At 42.4% G+C, this 17,438-nt stretch overlaps 1 protein-coding gene across 2 annotated transcripts; it reads left to right on the top strand.

Moving 5' to 3' along the window:
• Positions 1-4,763: 4,763 nt before the first annotated feature.
• LOC125514603 lies at positions 4,764-17,076 on the top strand. Of its 2 annotated transcripts, XM_048679937.1 has the most exons (24): positions 4,764-5,430; positions 5,532-5,656; positions 5,725-5,819; positions 5,893-6,126; positions 6,900-6,987; positions 7,592-7,643; positions 8,099-8,164; positions 8,524-8,672; positions 8,749-8,819; positions 8,945-9,142; positions 9,226-9,267; positions 9,832-9,930; positions 10,121-10,210; positions 10,328-10,403; positions 11,743-11,839; positions 11,931-12,000; positions 12,113-12,289; positions 13,655-13,777; positions 15,547-15,630; positions 15,718-15,902; positions 15,984-16,122; positions 16,231-16,290; positions 16,393-16,464; positions 16,547-17,076. In XM_048679937.1, exons 1-24 carry the CDS (start codon positions 4,985-4,987, stop codon positions 16,658-16,660), a joined length of 2,952 nt encoding a protein of 983 aa, XP_048535894.1. In that variant the 5' UTR covers positions 4,764-4,984; the 3' UTR covers positions 16,661-17,076. The 2 variants fall into 2 exon arrangements, with proteins under 2 accessions (XP_048535894.1, XP_048535895.1); XM_048679938.1 differs by lacking the exon at positions 8,099-8,164.
• The last annotated feature ends 362 nt before the right edge of the window (positions 17,077-17,438 follow it).

Raw genomic sequence — 17,438 nt, 5'->3', positions numbered from 1 at the left:
GTATATGCTCGCTGACAGAACTGTTTTCCTCCATCTTACAACTGTAGAACTTGTCGGAGACTTCATATCTCTCGACCCGGGCATGAGCTTGGAAAACCATTTTCAGCTCTTGGAACATCTCATATGCTTCGTGCTACTCAAAACACTTTTGGAGCCCCGGTTCTAAGCTGTAAAGCATGCCGCACTGAACCAGGGAGTAATCATCACTACGCGACTGCCATGCGTTCATAATGTCTTGAGTTGCTGGGAAAATGGGTGCTTCACCTAGCGGTGCTTCAAGGACATATGCTTTCTTGGCAGCTATGAGGATGATCCTCAAGTTACGGACCCAGTCCGTATAGTTGCTACCATCGTCTTTCAGCTTGGTTTTCTCTAGGAATGCGTTGAAGTTGAGGGCAACATTAGCGTGGGCCATTTGATCTACAAGACATATTGTAAAGACATTTTAGACTAAGTTCATGATAATTAAGTTCATCTAATCAAATTATTTAATGAACTCCCACTCAGATAGACATCCCTCTGGTCATCTAAGTGATACATGATCCGAAACAACTAGGCCGTGTCCGATCATCACGTGAAACGGACTAGTCATCAATGGTGAACATCTCCATGTTGATCGTATCTACTATACGATTCACGTTTGACCTTTCGGTCTCTCGTGTTCCGAGGCCATGTTTGTACATGCTAGGCTCGTCAAGTCAACCTAAGTGTTTTGCATGTGTAAATCTGGCTTACACCCGTTGTATGCGAACGTTAGAATCTATCACACCCGATCATCATGTGGTGCTTCGAAATAACAAACCTTCGCAACTGTGCACGGTTAGGGGAAACACTTTTCTTGAAATTTTAGTGAGGGATCATCTTATTTATGATACCGTCATTCTAAGCAAATAAGATGTAAACATGACAAACATCACATGCAAATCATAAAGTGCCATGATATGGCCAATATCATCTTGCGCCTTTGATCTCCATCTTCGAGGCGCGGCATGAACACCATCGTCACCGGCATGACACCATGATCTCCATCATCGTGTCTTCATGAAGTTGTCTCACCAACTATTACTTCTACTACTATGGCTAACGGTTAGCGATAAAGTAAAGTAATTACATGGCGTTTTCATTGACACGCACGTCATACAATAAATTAAGACAACTCCTATGGCTCCCACCGGTTGTCATACTCATCGACATGCAAGTCGTGATTCCTATTACAAGAACATGGTCAATCTCATACATCACATATATCATCCATCACATCCTTTTGGCCATATCACATCACATAGCATACCCTGCAAAAACAAGTTAGACGTCCTCTAATTGTTGTTGCATGTTTTACGTGGCTGCTATGGGTTTCTAGCAAGAACGTTTCTTACCTACGCAAAACCACAACGGTGATATGCCAATTGCTATTTATCCTTCATAAGGACTCTTTTCATCGAATCCGATCCGACTAAAGTGGGAGAGACAGACACCCGCTAGCCACCTTATGCATCAAGTGCATGCCAGTCGGTGGAACCAGTCTCACGTAAGCGTACGTGCAAGGTCGGTCCGGGCCGCTTCATCCCACAATGTCGCCGAATCAAGATAATACTAGTAACAGTAAGCAAATTGAACAAATCATCGCCCACAACTACTTTGTGTTCTACTCGTGCATAGAATCTACTGATAGACCAAGCTCATGATGCCACTGTTGGGGAATGTAGCAATAATTCAAAAAAAATTCCTACGTGTCACCAAGATCAATCTAGGAGATGCTAGCAACGAGAGAGAGGGAGTGCATCTTCATACCCTTGAATGTCGCTAAGCGGAAGCGTTACAACTTACAAGAACGCGGTTGGTGGAGTCGTACACGCAGCGATTCAGATCACGGTCGATTCCGATCTAACCGCCGAACAACGGCGCCTCCGCGTTCAACACACGTACAGCCCGGGGACGTCTCATCCTTCTTGATCCATCAAGGGGGGAGGAGAAGTTGAGGGAGAACTCCGACAACACGATGGCGTGGTGGTGATGGAGCTCGTGGTTCTCCGGCAGAGCTTTGCCAAGTGTTACGAAGGAGGAAGAGGTGTTGGAGAGGGGGAGGGCTGCGCCAGGGGAAGGGTATGGCTGCCCTCCCACCCCCACTATACATAGGGGCAAGGGAGAGGGGGCCGCCCCCAGATCACATCTACAAGGAGGGGGGCAAGGGGGAGGCTTGCCCCCCAAGCTAGGTGGGGGACGCCCCCTCTAGGGTTTCCCCCAATCCTAGGCGCATGGGCCCTAGGGGTAGTTGGCGCCCAGCTCACCTAGGGGCTGGTTCCCCTCTATATTCAGCCCATAGGGCCCTCCGGGGCAGGTGGACCCTCCCGATGGAACCCCGGAACCCCTTCGATGGTCCCGGTACAATACCTGTAACCCCTCGAACACTTCCGGTGACCAAATAAGGACTTCCCATATATAAATCTTCATCTCTAGACCATTCCTAAACTCCTCGTGACGTCCGGGATCTCATCCGGGACTTCAAACAACCTTCGGTAACCACATACTATTTCCCATAACAACTCTAGCGTCACCGAACCTTAAGTGTGTAGACCCTACGGGTTCGGGAACCATGCAGACATGACTGAGACATCTCTCCGGCCAATAACCAACAGCGGGATCTGGATACCCATGTTGGCTCCCACATGTTCCACGATGATCTCATCGGATGAACCACGATTTTGGGGATTCAATCAATCCTGTATACAATTCCCTTTTGTCTATCGGCATGTTACTTGCCCGAGATTCGATCTCGGTATCTCTATACCTCGTTCAATCTCGTTACCGGCAAGTCTCTTTACTCGTTCCGTAACGCATGATCCGGTGGCTAACTCCTTAGTCACATTGAGCTCGTTATGGTGATGCATTATCGAGTGGGCCCAGAGATACCTCTCCATCATACGGAGTGACAAATCCCAGTCTCGATTCGTGCCAACCCAACATATACTTTTGAAGATACATGTAGTACACCTTTATAGCCACCCAGTTACGTTGTGACGTTTGGTACACCCAAAGCATTCCTACGGTATCCGGGAGTTGCGCAATCTCATGGTCTAAGGAAATGATACTTGACATTATAAAAGCTTTAGCAAACGAACTACACAATCTTGTGCTACGCTTAGGATTGGGTCTTGTCCATCACATCATTCTCCTAATGATGTGATCCCGTTATCAATGACATCCAATGTCCATGGTCAGGAAACCATGACCATCTATTGATCAACGAGCTAGTTAACTATAGGCTTACTAGGACATATTATGATCTATGTATTCACACATGTATTACGGTTTCCGGTTAATACAATTACATCATGAACAATAGACAATTATCATGAACACGGAAATATAATAATAACCACTTTATTATTGCCTCTAGGGCATATTTCCAACACTAGCAACATGCTCCTTCAATTGTTCCTCACACTCCACCCATGTCCCGTCCTCTCTCCTTAGTCTCTTGATAGTATTCTTCTTCTTCCTTTCTGACGCATAGATATGAAAAAAGTTGTGTTTTTATCCCCAGCCTGCAACCACTTAACATGAGCTCTCTATCTCCAGAATATGTCCTGTTGGTGGTCCAGTCTGTCCAGCTTTTCCCTCAAGAGATGCTCTTGAGACACCGTGTTCTCGTCAATCGGTGCTCTCCTCACATGTTCTAGCTCAGTTTTTATTGTTTTAATTCTTTTCTCTAGACCCCCTAACACATTAGTGTCCCAATTTTTTAGATCTCCCGCGATTCTTCTTAGTTCCCGAGATAAATCATTTTCGCCTCGAAAAGACGCGTCGGACCATGCATTCCTGACTATCTCTTCACATCCCTCCTCCTGCAACCACTTTGCTTCAAATCTGAAGCCATTGTTCCCTCTTTGAGGTCTCATAGTTCTATCCGCGCCTTTCATATGTATAGTCATAGGTCGGTGGTCAGAGTGTCTAGGATCTCATGTTACCACTTTGTATGATGAAAATCTTATGCACCAGCTCCGGGACCCGACGGCTCTATAAAGTCTTTCCTTGACATATCTGCTCGCTTCATGGCTTTGGTTTCTCCAGGCATACTTGTCTCCAAGATAACCCAGATCTCTTAGACCACAATCTGAGAGTGCCAATCTAAATCCCTCCATCTGTCGAGGGGTCCGAGTTGGCCCTCCCATCTTTTCATGACTATACAGGACCTCGTTGAAATCACCAGCACAAAGCCATGGGAGCGTGAGTTGTTGATCAAGAATTCTTAAGAGCTTCCATGTTTTCTCCTTTTTATTTGTTGCTGGCTCGCCATATATGCCAGTAAATCTTCATCTAAAGCCATCCTGCTCCACTACCACCACATCAATGTGATTTCTTGAGTAGTTGTGCAGATCGATTTTTACATGATTCTTCCATAGCATAGCAAGCCCCCCACTTCTTCCTTCACAACCCCTCACCACTATGCTTGTCATCCCTAGCAAGTACTTAAACCACATCATCCTTCTCTCATCCATCCTTGTTTCAGATAAGAAGAGGATGTCGGGGTCCTCACGCTTCTGGAGGTCCAGAGCCCCCGAACTGCCGGGCCATTCCCCAAACCCCAACAGTTCCAAACCAAAATGTAGTGTTGACTGATAAGAGGACAACAAGAGGGAAGAAGAAAGGAAAGAAATCAGGGTTCAGCTGTGTTATCAGTAAAAGCCCATTTGGAATGCAGCCCAGCCCAAAGGCTCACAACCCAGAAGCTCCCAGCTTCGCAAGCAAGAGCGGTAAGGCGTGAGATGCGGATTAGCCGAACCGGTTGCCGTGGTATCTCCGTCTCCCTCCCCTCCGTCGCGGCCGGTCGCGCGCCACCGTCTCCGCCGCGCACACACGGGTCCGGTTGCCAATCTCCCCACAGAACCATCCCGTCCTCATCGCCGCCGCCGCCCAACTCCGCGACCTAGCGTTCCCTAGACCGCCAATTCCTCCCCCCCATTTGCTTCGGAAGCTGCCCGAGATGCACCATGCGATGCGGTTGCGCTGCCTCCTCCAGCACCCGCCGCTCTGGTGCAAGTGCAGCTCTCTAGGAATCTCCACGAGTGGCGGCGGTTGCCTCGTCCGGAGGTTCAGCGCAGTCGGGGCGCCGAGGCCGTGCGATGCGGGGCGGCGGCTGTGCCGGTTCTACGGTTCCAAGGGCGGCGTAGGCAGCGCGGAGGCGAGGGGCGCCGGGGCAGCGGAGGCGGCGGCAGGGAGCAGCGGACGGTGCAGCGAGCAGGAGCACGCGCGCCTCGGCGAGAGGGACCAGCAGGAGTGGCTGAGCGGCGAGAGATTCCTCAGCGACTGCAAGAAGCGTGAGTCGCCGTTCCTCACCAGGCGGGAGAGATTCCGCATCGAGTTCCGGCGCCGCGTTGTACCGTGGGAGAAGGGAAACCTCACATGGCAGAATTTCCCCTACTACGTCAAGTGAGATGCGCACACCATCTGTTCGATGTTTTGTTTGAACAAAGCTTAAATGAGTGTGCTAACGACTAAGCTAATTCGTTTTATTTGATTTGATTTGCAAGTGAGAATGCAAGGCAGCTGCTGCGAGAGTGCACGGCATCCCACTTGCGGCACAAGGGCATCACGTCAGAGTATGGCTCTCGGCTACCATCCTCTGGAGGGAGGATATTGCTCCAGAGCTTGCCAGGTATTATCCGGTAAATAGGAGGATGCTTAGTGATGCAAATGCTGGATTCTGAGATTTGTTTGATGTAGGAACCGAACTCTACAGAGAGAGATTGGTAAGAGCTCTTGCACATGAGTTGCGGGTGCCACTACTAGTCCTGGACAGCAGTGTTCTAGCTCCATATGTAAGATACTGAAAACCCTTGCGTACAAAATGTGAAGGGGTAGCTGCAAACCTAATAAATCCTAACTTGTTAGGATTTTGGGGAAGATTCTTCAGAAAGCGAGGAAGAAGATGAGCATGGTGAGTCAGAAGATGAAGGTTCAGAGTCTGAGATGGAAGATGAAGGTGATGAAGATTGGACAAGCAGCAACGAAGCTAAATCAGGTGAAAGTGATGATGAGGATGCTCTAAAATCTGTGGGAGAACTCAAAAAGTCCGTGGATGACCTCAAGAAGCTGGTCCCATGTACTATTGAGGAATTTGCCAAGGTGATATATTGCATTCTGATGTGTGACCGTACCAATAAATAAACGCTTGCTCATATTTTGGTCTTGTGCTACCATGAAGGTTTCATAATTCTTGTTCAGAAAATCACTTTGTATCTTGTTCCTTTTAATGTCCGCAAAGCAGGGAGCATCTGAGAATAAACAATCTTCATTTAACTGTAATTCTTGCTCAGAAAATCACTTTGGATTTTGTTCCTTTTAATGTCCGCAAAGCAGGGAGCATCTGACAATAAACAATCTCCATTTAATTGTAACACCATTTTGTAGTCGATGAGAAATTATGCTTCAAGAATGTTTCAAAAATATGCTGTTGATTTTGGATTGCTTCTTGAACTTATTATAAATAAAATGGTTACAGCAACCAAAAATGCTACTACCTCCTATCCATAATAAGTGTCGCAGTTTTGAACTAACTCCAGTTCAAAACTGCGACACTTGTATATATTTGACTGCAAACTCATGGCTGTACCCTCTCAAGTGTTTACTATTGAGAGTCACTCCCTATTTTAATATATTGAATTTCGAGACAGTATATCTAATTCCTGGAGAAGTAAACATTGTTAACCTAGTAAAATTCAAGTTCAGTGCGCTACCATTTCTGCTGTTTCTTTTTTAATTGTCTTCTTTTGCTTTGAGAAAACATCAAGCTAGGACAAGCCATTAGTTCTGCTTCCTAGTATGTACCTTCAATACTGCCTTGTTAGTTTTACATGTATATGTAGTTGATAGTGCTTTTCATTTGGTTGTGCTTCTAGAGAGTAGTTGGTGAAGAAGAAGGTACATCATCAGAATCCCCTGAAACAGCCAAGTCGTCAGAGGAAGATAAAAGGCCTTTCCAAAGGGGTAATGTGATATTTCACTCCATCATGAATTCATGATTTTTTTTCTGGTATGCTGCCACCTCGAATTATTTTTTTTGTCCCGGACTACCCTCAGCGACCATAGAAATTTTGCCAGGTACATGTATATGTGTGACATCTTTTTTTACTGATACTAAATCCGATTAAAGCATTTTATCCTGAACCTGGATTACTTGGGAATGTGTCTACCGTCTTACTATCTGATGATCTACGACCAAACATCTTGCCTACTCTCTTGAAGCAAGTTCTAGTTATGCTTATCTGCATCGTCATTTGTAATTTCCTTTCACCTGGCACACATTTGAGCCAGGCCTCTATTGGCTCCACTGAATGAAATGTCACCAACTCTGGAGTTCAGACTTCTTTTTAGAAGTAAACACTCTGAAACCAAATTAGAAATACATGCTACATTGTACTCCCTCCGTCCGGAATTAACTGTCGCTGAAATGAGTGTATCTACACACTGAAATGCGTCTAGATACACTCATTCAGTGACAGTTAATTACGGATGGAGATTGTATTAACTATGCTTTTTTTAACGCAGAAGTTTAATTCTAATGTTGTTCCTTTCCAATACTTGTTTTCAGGAGATAAAGTCAAGTATGTTGGTTCCTCAGCAGTTATTGAAGCAGATCAGAGGTGATTGCTGAATATTGATTCTATTCCTCTTGATTTGCTTTTCATGATAAGGTTTCATGCTCTGCATGAAGTACACATGATGTGTGCAGCCGCACATAGTTGTGTGCGTGTTTTTGTGCTGAGAAGGGTGGGGGGAGCACACACGTGAATCTACTCGTGTTCCATATGTCTCCACGTGAGGTGTACACAAGCACATGATGGACTAGTTCGGGTTTGGTCTTGTGTTAGTGGGTGGATTTGTTTTAAGAGTTGACCATCTACACATCTAGCGTAACAGTATTATTGTCCATCGTATTGGTGAAATTGGAAAAATACACCTATCTTGGTTTCAGGAGCGCATGTTATCTGTTATTTGTACTGCATACCAGAAGTTACACCACCTTTTAATTTTACGGTGGTTCCCTTCTGAATCGAGCTTCATCACGTTAACACTGATATGTACCATATATACACAGGATCATTTTGGGGAAATTACCTACTCAAGATGGCTCGAGAAATGCGTATACTTTTATTAGTGGCAGGTGGGTGGGTCTATCTTTATCGCGTGGAACATGATAAAATGACTTTGGTACTTGGTAGTTCTGAGTCCCAAGGCAACATTGTAATCTGAATTTCATGTTTTGGATTTCCTGTATTATTATTATTATTATTATTATTATTATTAAATGCGTCAAGAAAAATATGTCTTAGTAACTTAGTTGAATTGGCACTCTTTCTGTATTTACTGTCATATTTGTCTAGTGTAGGGTTATTTACCTTTGGTGTTGCTTACCATGTATCCTATAAAATAAGCAAATGTAGTGTGTTTTCTCTTACTTTTTTGCCTGTACACATTCTCGGTTTTATGATAAAAGACTGTTTCTAACTTTACGTATTGCAGGACTCTGTCAAATGGGCAGCGGGGAGAAGTATACGAGATCAATGGGGATCAAGTAGCTGTCATATTTGACCCTCCTGCAGAGAAGCTGCATGATGGTGACGAAAATAGCAAGGAGGAAAATGCAAAACCATCTATTTACTGGGTTGATGGTATACCCCTACTCTGTTGATCGACAGTGTGATATGATTATTTCAGGCACCTTCATCTGGTTTCCTCTTAATTTAGCTCAAGATATTGCGCATGACCATGATATTGAATCAGAAGATTGGCATATCGCAATTGAAGCACTTTGTGAGGTGATTTGTGAAAATATATATCATGCATATATATTTTTCTTAGACTTCAGAATATTTGTTCATTTCTTGCCAGTCTCATTTGATAAGTTTACCTGCTCCTTTACTTGCTTATGATTCTTGAATAGGTTCTTCCATCTCTAGAGCCAGTCATTGTCTACTTTCCAGACAGTTCCCAGTGGTTATCTAGAGCAGTTCCAAAATCAAATCGAAGTGAGTTTATCCAAAAGGTAGACAAAATGTTTGACCAACTCACCGGACCAGTAGTAATGATATGTGGGCAGAACATGCTGGCAGCAGTATCCAAGGACAAGGATAAGGAACCTGTAAGCTTTAGAATTCTCGTGTGCTTAACTTTTAACTGATAAAACATTTTCTTAGTTCTTATTTTTGTTTTGGACATCTACAGCCGAAACTGATGTTTCAGAATCTCACAAGCCTGTCTTCACTGGTAATTATCGATATTCGATTACATATATTATGTACACGCTTATTATCCGGAATATATTTTTCGTAATCAGAAAATAACTACTTCGCTCCGTCAGCTTTGTATTTTCTTGTGCGATCTGCTCTTATATTAGAAGGCACAAGCTCATAATGTTATTTCTTTAGTTTCTGCATTGCACTACACAATTTGCTGTTGCAAAACATGTTTGTTTTGACTAAAATTACAATTACACACCAAATATTGGCCTTTTTTTTATGTGGTGCAATCACAAAATAACTTCTCTAGTTGCTGATCGACGAGAAACACTTTGCGTTCTGTAGAGCATGTGTAGAGAACACAGGTAACTATAATTTTGCTACTAAAACCAAAACTACTAGCTAGCTCCTTATGAAGCATAAATTGCAGTATAAGCATAACTATAAAAGCTCAATAGAAAATAGGCATAAGTTTTATCAATAGCCTTATTTTTCTTTTGCTTTATACTGTCCAAAAGCACTTGTATATATGTAATGTTGCCATCTCATATTCTAAAATTGGTACGTAATTACCTAAAATGTCTATATCCAGCCATCGTCCCTGAAGCGTTGGCTAAAAGTACAAAACGATTCAAGACCCAGTGATATAGCAAAGATCTTCACAAACAGTTTCGTTGTTCCCCTTCCAGAGGTAAGATTCTTTTGCTAATCGAAATAAATATGAAGTTGTCCGATGCAAAACGAATAAATGAGAGGGTCCTCCATAAACATGTGATTATGCCATCACAGTGTTTTTGGTTAAATCCATGACCTGCTGTGCCTAGAACATTCATCAAGTGGGGGAAACTCCTGACTCTTGTCTTTTGTTTATTTTATTACAGGAAGGTGAGCAACTAAGAGTTTTCAATAACCAGATTGAAGAGGATAGGAAAATTATTATTTCAAGGCATAACCTCGTTGAATTACACAAGGTCTGGTTACAGTGCTTGTGTGGTCATTTAATTTCGTGCAAATATTTTCTTGTAGGAAATGTTCCTGGACTTCTGTTTTCTTATGTACTTCCTGTAAATTGTGATTAACCAATGCAGGTTCTTGAAGAGAATGAACTATCATGCGTGGAGCTTATGCATGTGAAGTCTGATGGTGTCGTTTTGACAAAGCAAAGTATGTATGCTAACATGCTTCAGCTCAGGCATCCTGTATTTTTGTGCAATTTGTTTGACCAAAAACAGTAGGGGAGTCCCTGACAGTAAAAATTTATAGATGTTCGAAAAATTTATAGTGGTATTTACAACAGATCCAAAGCATAATAAACTTATGCACAACAGAATCGTGTTAGGGAGCAAATCTAAGCCTTCAATGGCAGTTTAGGCTCCATTTTGAGCCTATGGGGATGTAAAAGCAGGTCATCCTGAACTAGGATTCTCCAGGAGGTAGTATTTTCATTTTTCATGTGGCTGATACCAAACACCATCTTATACGCTGGTGTCTTACATACACATTTAGAATATTCCTTCCTTTTGAAAATTTTGTTTGAACTATTATCAACCATTTGATACTCTGTTAGTGTTGTGTTTTGGGGAATAGTTCTATGGCTGTTCATGTAAACTATTATTGTTGCCAATGAAGTGCAACTGCCAGTGCCACAAGCCCACAACCCTGGCTCTGAATAACTCCAAGTACTCCCTCCGTCACAGTTTACACGGCGCCGTGTAAACTGTGACGGAGGGAGTAACTGAAATTATGTTATATGCACAGATATAGGGCTTAGTTAATATATCCAAATAAATGCGGAATATTATTTAAAAATGGAGGACACAAAATATTGATAGAGATCGGATTAGTACCACTTAGGGGTCAAGTAATGAAGTAAGCCTCCTATGTAAGCGACACTCTGTGTATGATGACAAGTTAATCAGTCTATTATCTCCTGTTCATCATTGCTAACCTATGTTCTACTTTCTCTTCTCCTACTACGTGCCGTCCAGCCACCTAGTTTCTTCGAAATTAATCCTGATTTCACCTAGGTGTCCGGCCACCTAGTTTCTTCGAAACTAATCCTGGTTTCACCTAGTTGTCAGTATTTGGCCTCTGGTTGGTTACCAGTCTTACTATCCTAGTACTATAGAAACCTTGTAGTGAAGTCTGTTTGCCCGGAAATATAATGTTTCTACATGTACTTATAGTTTGATGATTGATTGAATGATGAATCCATGGAGGTAAACCAGATAATTTTTTTCTTTGGAAGGCTACATTGCGATTTATAGTAACTGGCTGTAGTTGGCTGGTTACAGGTGGGAACATCTTGTCCTTTTGAATTGATTTCTATGCTGGACTTCAGTTGAAAGGGGAAAGTAGATTAACAGACTCTTTTGACGGGCTATGAATACTAAATTTGATCTTATTTGTTCCTCCACTACTCGACGGGAATAAATTTCCATCACCAGTTCTAAGGTGGAGGTGAGGTAAGATGAGTACTCAATGAGTGTATTGCACATTGCAGAAGCGGCGAAAGTTATTGGATGGGCTAGAAGTCATTATCTGTCATCAACAGTTCTTCCCTCTATTGAGGGTGAGAGATTAACCATTCCACGTGAGAGGTACTTAACTTCAATTTGAACCGCAATAGCATAATTGTGTATTTGATCTTTTTTTTTCTGACATTTTACTATTGTTTGCAATTTTGTGAAGTCTTGATTTAGCCATCGAGAGGCTGAAGGAGCAGGTTACTAAATCTAAGAATCTTTCTCAAAATCTCAAGGTATTTTGCTAGCTTAGTTAGCTTCCCCACCTTTCTTTTCTGCTACTGCAACCGTAGCCACTAGCTGCTGTTCCTATATGCCTATCCAAACTGATAAGTCTCCTATCTACAGAATTTGGCAAAAGATGAGTACGAACGCAATTTCATATCTTCTGTTGTACCTCCTGATGAAATTGGAGTGAAATTCGATGATATTGGCGCGCTTGAGGATGTCAAGAGGACACTGGATGAGCTCGTTGCTCTTCCAATGAGGAGACCAGAGCTTTTTTCTCACGGCAATTTATTAAGGGTACAACTTCCTTTCCTGCGAGACCACCACATCACCTTTTTTGTCGGCATGCTAATGGGACCCATGTTGCATTTGAGTCATTACTGTCTTCTAGACAGGAGTTGCTTAATATTGTGAAAATCAAGGTGGCAATGACTTCTTGCAGAATATAGATATATTTGCTTAATATCGTAAAAATCAAGGTGGCACTCATGAGTTAATTTTAAATGTCATCATCTGTAGTTAGTGATCATATGATGTGGATGTAGACGTTACTGAATAAATCTTTTCCGACTGTTAGTCTAGTAGAGAAAAGTGAGGTTACGGAACTATCCTAAACTATTTCCATCCGCTTTGAAGCATCTATTTCATACCATGTATTAAACAAGTATCAGTATAACTAACAAGTGTAAACAAGGTTTATCTGGTTGTGCACATCTGTTGGTTCATATCCTTTCAGTTGACCCAGCCAGAAAATTGAATCTCGATCTCTTAAATGTTAAATCCGCCAAACTCCGGTGGTGGTTTACCTGGTTGCATGCATCTGTAGGCTCATATCGTTTGTGCTAGTTGATCCATAGCAAAAATTGGGCTATTGTTGATCACTTAAATGTTAATCTGCTAAATGCTAGTTTCTGTTTCTGCTTATGTATGCTTATGCTAGTTTGTGTTTAGGGATAGTGCCTATGCTAGTTTCTGTTGAGTGTGTAATTGATCATGAAAAACATATTTAATTTCACGAGCATGATTGATTTACAATTAACTTTTGAAGTTTAATATTTAAACCAAATGCTCGGATTCTGCAATTGAAACCATCACTAGTATTATTACGGTTCTTAGGCACATTCATTGATCTTTTTTTGTCCTTGCTAGTTGCTACCCCCTGTAGCTTGTGTAGTTTTCAGTCAGTGGTGTGTGTGTGGGGCGCTGGCTCGTTACCCTCCCAGCAGTGGCGGAGACAGCACCCGGCGAGCCGGGGCTGCTGCCCGGGCTCCCATGGTGCATGTGCATGGAGCTCTAGTAGTAAACAAATGGTTTACTTACAGTTTGTTTGGGCAAAATCTAATTAACTTGGCATCACGTATATCTTGCCCAGGCTCTAAGTATGAGCTGGCTCCGCCACTGCCTCCCAGGTCGTGTCTATGTTTGTACTTCGGGGTTCTTTACCCTGGTGATTTTCTTCTCCTATAATAGATCACATGCAGTTCTCCTGCATGGTTCGAAAAAAAGAAAAACATAATATTCGAGTTCAGTTCACTGAACCGTTAAGAATTTGCGTGTATCAATAGCTGTAGCTTTTAATATTCGTCATATTGGAAATTTTGATACTTGAATGAGCTTAGCTGAATTTCTCTTATGACTTCTATATACCTGGACCCTTTTCAGCCCTGCAAAGGTGTTTTGCTTTTTGGTCCTCCTGGCACAGGAAAAACACTCTTGGCAAAGGCACTCGCGACTGAAGCTGGGGCAAATTTTATCAGCATAACCGGTTCTACATTGACATCAAAGGTAATTTGATTGACTTGCTCATATATTTTCATTGCAGAAAAGATCTTAGAGATAATGTGTATTACTCCCTCCGCCCCATAATATAAGAGCGTTTTTGACACTACACTAGTGTCAAAAACTCTCGACGAAGGGAATACATGTTATGGAAACTACAAACACCTAACATGAAGTTTGAACAGATTACAGTATGAATTTTCTTTCTTTCTATCTGGGCATATATTTTCTGGCTAACCATGTTTTTTGATGGGTATTTGGGGCTAACCTTCATGAAAGTTACCATATTGGACCTTTAACTTTGTTTAAACAGCAGGCACAGTTCAAAATTGAAATTCATACTGTTAGGCAAGCTCAAAGAAAATTTAATAGTTGCAAAAGGAGGTTTTACTAGTTGCAAGAGAAAGTTACCATATTGGAGTAGGTTTTACTAGTTGCAAGCTAGGTCAACTGTTTTGAATTTTACGAAATCCTGTTTTTTTTTTTTTGGGGGGGGGGGGGGGGGGGGGGGGGTGAAGGAGGAATACCCCGGCCTCTGCATCATTTGATGCACAAAGCCATTTATTAGAAAGTTCCGAGTAACAATCTCCAACAAAAGCAAAAACAAAATTACAAGTCCAAAAGCCACAATCGGCCAAAATAGGATAAAATGCCTACACACATATCCTAGTACTGGATCGCCATCCAAATCAGTTGTACGTATCCTGTGCTACCGTCTCCCAAGGGTTGCACCCACAGGCAATAAGTTCCCTCACGTCCACATGGTGAAGTAATGACCATGTAAGGATCCATCCAGACGCTCTGTAGATAACTTACAATCTTTTTTGAATCTTTGTTTTGTTAAACACAAAATCATTTCGACAGTTCCAAATAGCCCAAAGTAATGCACATACTCCCACACGAATTTGCGCCGCAGTATTGGGCTCCACCCCACCTAGGCACACACCCGAAGAAGCTTAATCTCCATCGGAAAGAATCAGGCTCGTTAGATAAGGTGACCTCCATCAACCTTTGAACTAAACTAAGCCATGCGACCCATCTGTCCCCAACCAGAGCTCGCCTGAACTGGATGTAAAATCCTGGTTGACAGACAATAATTGGAAACACACTTGTCTGGTTAATTTTTCTTGTAAACTATAAACTACTCCCTCCGTTCACAAATATAAGATGTTTTGGATATTTCAATATGGACTACATACGGACTGAAATGAGTGAACAAACACACTAAAACATGTCTATATACATCCGATTCATAAAAAAGTTAGAACAACTTACATTTGTGAATGGAGGGTCGAGGGAGTATGTTACTTAACTGACTGAGGTATTTCTTTTGTACTGCTTGTTGAAAAGTTGCATGTTCTCTTACATGAAATGAGGGAACCTACTGATTTGATGGGTCATCAAGTGCATGAAGTTTCTGTCTATGAATCTGGACCATGCTGAAGGGTTCACACCATTAGTTCACTTTGTACTGTGTGTTTGGAGCATGCGATGAGCCGATGATGCAGGATGAAAGCACATCCTTGTGTTTGATTGAATGTATGATATGAATAATTTGGTGATAGGTGGATGGAAGGAACTCATGATAATGTTCTTTTGTTCTGTTCCCATAAGGTGCTAAATTGTGATACTTGGACCTTATATGCCCTTGCAACAGTGAACAAACAAAGGATTTGTATGATCCCTTGGAAGATGGGATCATCCACCTGCACTATCCCATACAGCTACAAGCTTATTTCAAAGCAAAAATCTCACTGCTCTATTTTCTTTTACAGTGGTTTGGAGATGCTGAGAAGTTGACGAAGGCACTTTTCTCTTTTGCTAGCCGACTAGCTCCTGTCATCATATTTGTAGACGAGGTATGTTCATTTCAATAGGAAAATGCTTACCACTGCCTTGGTTATGAACAATCTCTTGGTATGATGCAATTTCATCTGATATGTCAGGTTGACAGCTTACTTGGCGCCAGAGGGGGTGCACTTGAGCATGAAGCAACAAGGAAGATGCGGAATGAATTTATGGCAGCTTGGGATGGTCTAAGGTCCAAAGAGAACCAACGGATCCTTATTCTTGGTGCTACGAATCGTCCATTTGATTTAGACGATGCTGTTATACGGCGTTTACCTAGACGGTAATATACGTTCTTGTGCTCTTTGCTTTCAAACAAGCTATGCTGATCTAGCAAGGTGTTCACCTGTTTCATTCTGTACAGGATATATGTTGGCCTTCCAGATGCGGAAAACCGAAAGAAAATTCTCAAGATTTTACTGGCTAAAGAAAACTTAGAATCTGATTTTAAATTCGATGAACTTGCTAATGCGACAGAAGGTTATTCAGGAAGTGATCTGAAGGTATTAAACAAGAGCTTTCATTACCTTCTTCCCTGTAGTTGAATGAAAGTGAAACCGTTCTGTTTTTGTTCTTTTTTGTGTGCAATCATTCAAATGTTTAATGTGCAGAACCTATGCATAGCTTCAGCATACAGGCCAGTTCAGGAACTTCTAGAAGAAGAAAAGAAGGTAGTTATGCCCTTTTAACTGTCGGCTTGATGCGAACATGTTCATAATCATCAAAACTTGTGTGCATCTCTTAATTCCTCGCATGTTTACTGTCTTCTGTAGGGACGTGTGAGTAGCAACAGCACTCACTTAAGACCCCTTGTATTGGATGATTTTATACAGGCAAAAGCCAAGGTATGTAGGCTCATCAATTTTCCTAAAATCGCCAAGTTTTGTGTTTCCCACTACTACTCTTACATTGGTATCCCCTATGCAGGTAAGCCCGTCTATTTCTCATAACGCAACAAGTATGAACGAATTAAGAAAATGGAACGAACAGTATGGTGAAGATGGCAGCAGGACAAAATCGCCGTTTGGGTTTGGCAACTGACATGTTACAGTAGCAAAGTGTTGTTTGTAAAATCAATAGGCTGCCTATTTAGTGACAGGAAGTCGGCCCCCATTTTTCGCCCAGAGCCTATTTATACAGCCTCTCAGTGATCCTGTACAAATAGCAAAATATCAAGTCAAACGACAAATTCCAAGTTTTCCTGTAGCTGGTACTACCGGGGATTCCCCAATTTTCCAACATTGCAACGCTGAGCTACAAATTTGCTCCAGCTCTGCAAGAGCCTGACCCAGGTGTAAGTAGCACCAGAAAGTTTCAGTTGTTGTATGGCACTAATTCCTTGGACTTCAACTCAATTTAGTATTTTTTTTCATTATAGCCCTCCAATGTTTCCAGACCACAATGATGCTATAGTATTGCCTGTGTCGGTGTGTAATAAAGATAACATTTTGAGTTTCTATCGTTGTTTTGCGCCCTTTATTTACTGGATGAGTTGTTTTTCTTCTTTGTTAATCGCGATCTCCCGATATAGCAAAACACCAGCATTTAAGTTGTTGTATAATCTTTTTTTTTGTTGCTGAGGGGACTGCTGTATAATCTTTACCCGTGTCAATTGGAGCATTAAGGGATGGTAACCATGCACGTCAGGACTACAGAAGCGGTGGTTGGAACATATGGACATGGGGCCATGGGGGCGTGGTGGTGACTGGACCGTGCTAATCCTAATCCGCATCTGCTCACGAGTGGCTCTGGACCCAAGCAGGACCACATGCGCACCGCGTGGTGCCATGCGGTACAGGAACTGCAGGTGAGAGTCTGG

Source organism: Triticum urartu, chromosome 6, assembly GCF_003073215.2.
Source record: "Triticum urartu cultivar G1812 chromosome 6, Tu2.1, whole genome shotgun sequence".
NCBI lineage: Eukaryota > Viridiplantae > Streptophyta > Magnoliopsida > Poales > Poaceae > Triticum > Triticum urartu.
Note: the sequence above shows the minus strand (reverse complement) of the source record. Positions and strands in the feature narration are given on the sequence as shown.